The sequence below is a fragment of the Eurypyga helias genome, unplaced genomic scaffold (assembly GCF_000690775.1).
Source record: "Eurypyga helias isolate BGI_N326 unplaced genomic scaffold, ASM69077v1 scaffold16805, whole genome shotgun sequence".
NCBI lineage: Eukaryota > Metazoa > Chordata > Aves > Eurypygiformes > Eurypygidae > Eurypyga > Eurypyga helias.
Window position 1 is genome coordinate 57,757 of NW_010252232.1, and position 3,605 is coordinate 61,361.

The 3,605-nt window shown below is 42.1% G+C and overlaps 1 protein-coding gene across 1 annotated transcript in view; it reads left to right on the top strand.

Moving 5' to 3' along the window:
• Positions 1-1,566, top strand: part of LOC104510141 (atrial natriuretic peptide-converting enzyme-like) — a gene marked incomplete at its 3' end in the record, with an annotated part of 46,671 nt that extends 45,105 nt beyond the window's left edge. The window contains exon 11 of the mRNA XM_010152302.1: positions 1,453-1,566. Within this exon, the coding sequence (XP_010150604.1) occupies positions 1,453-1,566 (114 nt within the window). The remainder of the gene's footprint in view (positions 1-1,452) is intronic.
• Between the last annotated feature and the right edge of the window lie 2,039 nt (positions 1,567-3,605).

Genomic DNA, 3,605 nt, shown 5'->3' on the forward strand with positions numbered 1-3,605 from the left:
CCGGGTCTTCCTTTTTTCTCCCTTTTTAAAAATGGGGTTTATGTTTTCCAGTCAGTGGGAACTTCACCAGACTACCACGACTTCTCAGATATGATGGATAGTATCTTGGCCAGTTCATCTGCCAGTTTCCTCAGGACCTGCGGATGCATCTTATCGGGTCCCGTGGATTTGTGCACTTTCAGGTTTCTTAACGGCCTCGAACCTGGTCTTCTCCTACAGTGAGCAGTTAAACAGTTAAAACACGAGATTTTTCCAGTAATTATATGAGCTGTGACTTTCTGGTTCATGTTTGTAAAATAACACTTCTTGGAAGAACATACCTGCTTAGCAACTTAATGCTGATACGCAGCTGTAGTTCCAGGTCCAGGCAGACAGAGGTGCTGCTTCAAGTGCAGTTTGTGAGCTTACACCTCAAGTATTTGCATGTGAGGTTATTAGGGCTGTCATCTGAATGAGCTTGGATTAAAATGAAAAGTGATATTATCTATAGAACAGGCCAAACAAGGCAACCAAACCGTCTGTTTTAGTCAGGAGAACACTCTGTTTTTATGGCTTCCTGTAAAACCAGAGTGTCAGATGTGCTGGACATTAGTATGTCAAAGTATGCAAAGTGCTTTGTTAGTTAAAGGAAATAAATAGTGAAATAAAACAAGATAAAACACTTTTCTAAAATGTACCTTGGGCCATTCTTCATTTCCTCTAGCTGACTAACAGGAATTTTACTGTCAAAGCACTTTGACACAGTTTTATAAGCATCACCTGGAAATCAGGGGGGATGCTTAGCAGGGCTGTGAAGAGACAATAATACAGTGTATTCCCCGCATAATAATGAACCCTTTTGAAGATTCATACAGCCATTGGGGCTTTCTAATCTTTTCAGACTGGTTTGGTCTCAGATTATGGAATTGGAAAAACTGTGGTCGGTATGTAACAGCATCTCTCTGTTTTTCATTGTGGTCTGCATTGGATTCTGTATCAGTGCTGCCAGAAAAATGTGCATATCTCTACAAGGTTTTATGGAGATTCCATGCTGTTGTAGGATTTGCTTTTGAAAGACCAAAGGTCTCTGTGCTGTGCTTTTAAAGGAACCTGTAGACTTCAGGATAAGAAAAGATTATATATTAGTAAATGTATTTCAAGAGTAGTGGTGTATGGGTTTTGAGCTAATGCCTAAACCATTACTTACATTACATGTGTAACATAGTATAGATTATTATTATTTAAAAAGCACTGGAGTATTGTGAAGTGTTATATATTTTATACCCACTTATCAAGTGTGCACTGTGATAATCTTATTTCTGTTTCTTCATTAGTAACTCTTCTTGGTACCTTTAAAAATTTATATTGCAAGTGAAAATATTTGGGGTGTTTCAGGTTTATAAAGGAAGAAGAGAACAGTTCTTGCTTGGTATTTCAAGCAAGTCTTTAAAAGCTGTGCTTCTCTGCCTCCAGGTTGTAGAGAAAGGGGTCTTTGGGAGTGTCCTTTGAAGAAGCTGTGCATCAAACACACTATGATCTGTGATGGTTTCCCAGACTGCCCTGACATGATGGATGAAAAGAACTGCTGTAAGGGCTCATGCACTTTGTTAGTCCCATAAAAAGCCGATTGCATTTTGGGATCTTGGGGTGCAAAATAAATTAAAAAGGTTTTCTACAGATTGAAAGGTTTAGTCATTCCCTCGGTTCCCTTCTGTTTATCTAAGGCACCAATTTTATCTCTTTCCTCATCCTGTGTCCTATGTTGTTCACATCCTTGGATCCTTGCTGTCTCATTGGTCACTCCAGTCCTCTCTCTTTTTCCCTCCTCTCTGTCCCTCCTCTGTCTTGTGTCTTTGTGCTTATTTACTTTATTCCGTGTCACTTCTTGACTCCTTTTCTGAGCTTCTCTCAACTTCTTTCCGTATAGGTATAGCTGCTCACTGCTCTTTTTGTCTTGATTTCCACTTGATCTTCTTTCTGATCTGTTCTTCAGTAAATTTCATGTCTCCCTGCATTATTTGATTTCTCTTCTGCTTGACATTTCCTAGATTCTGTCTCCTCCCATGTCTCCATCAGCTGCTTCTGCAATCCCAACTGGGATTGTGTTGGGGATACCATGGTCAGTTCTGTATGCTGATGGCATGGCCACACTGTTCATAGGCACAGCCTCAGTTGGCCCAAGGTGCTGCCACTGTGCAACAGGCCCCCTGGTCCCCGGGGGAACTGCATGGTGTGCTGTTTCCTCTCCGCAGCTAACTAGTAGGGATGGGAAAAGGTGGAAGACCTGCGAATGGCAGCTGCTTTGCAGGCTCCCGCCCTGCCTGTGAAGCTGGGGGTGGGTGCCGTGACATGTTAGCTTCACTGTCATGAATATATTAGTGGTAGTCTGAATCCTCTTCTTTTGAGAAAGCCTGGTGTGTGGGCATGTCCCCAAGACAAGGGACTAGAAAAGACATACTGGGTGGCAGCCTGCACAAGAAAGAAGAGATGCTTGTTAAACTTGGTTGAAAGCTGAAATTTTACTTCTCCAGGCAATTCTGGTATTTCAGCATTTTTTTTCTGGAACTGTAGGATATAATTTTACCATTTAAAAAAGTTGCCTCTGAGACTCTGGGCTTCTGTTGACAGGGACAGGATGGTAGGCACGTTTTATGTGCTATGTGGAGCACATGAATGTATTTGCCAAAATGAATGGCAGCCTGCATATATCACTAGATCTAACTTTGTTTCTTCTGGGGAAGAAGCAGCTCACAGAACATTCCTTAATCTGCTTTTCATTGTGAAGATTATACCATTTGCCTTTCAAGTGGTCTGTGTGCTCTAATTTAAACAAGGAAGGTGGTATTGAAGTGATTTGCTCGTGATCACAGGATAAGATCATAGCAGACCAAAGATTCTCCGAGGGCTTAGGTTAAGCTAGTCTGTATTTCCTGTTTGCTTTTGTGTTGGAGCTTGAATATTCCAAAATGGCAGCAATGTTTCCCCAGTTGAGGGCTTCCAGTTTTTGAAATATGGTCTCTCTGGAAGGCAGAGTTAGAGAATTTTTAGTTTTGCAGGCTTTTTTCCAGAGCCCGAAAGATCACTTATGGCAGAGTAGGCAGCACTGCCTGCTCTATCTGTGGGGTTTTCATCGTGCAGTAGATATTTTGCACTAGTGTTGCACATGGACACTTGGGTTGTATGGCAGCATAGATGCTATACAACAGCCAGACGTAGGCACAACTGAATGCAGGTTCCTTCCACGCATTCTCTCCCTCCCCACCATCCCCCAGCTCTCAAAATTCCCTAATGGTGGGGTTTGTAGAGGCTGGAAGAGAAGTACATTAGTAAGGAGGTTACTGTAGTGCTGCACACCTACCTTTTGGGAGAGAGTTTGCTATGGTTGGGGGAAAGCTAAAAGCAAAGGGAAGCTCTTGTGGTTCCTGCACTGGACAGAGGCTCAGGAAATCCCTATCTAATGCTGCCAGCTGGTAACCAACTGTAAACTGGAGCATGCCTATCTGTACATCTCCAAAGTGGAGATAAAAATAATTCCACGACTTTACTTAGTAGAGGAGGATCCAAAAGTGAATATAGAATTGCTGTGGATGAAAGGAAATACAGACACATTACAGTAAAATGTTTGG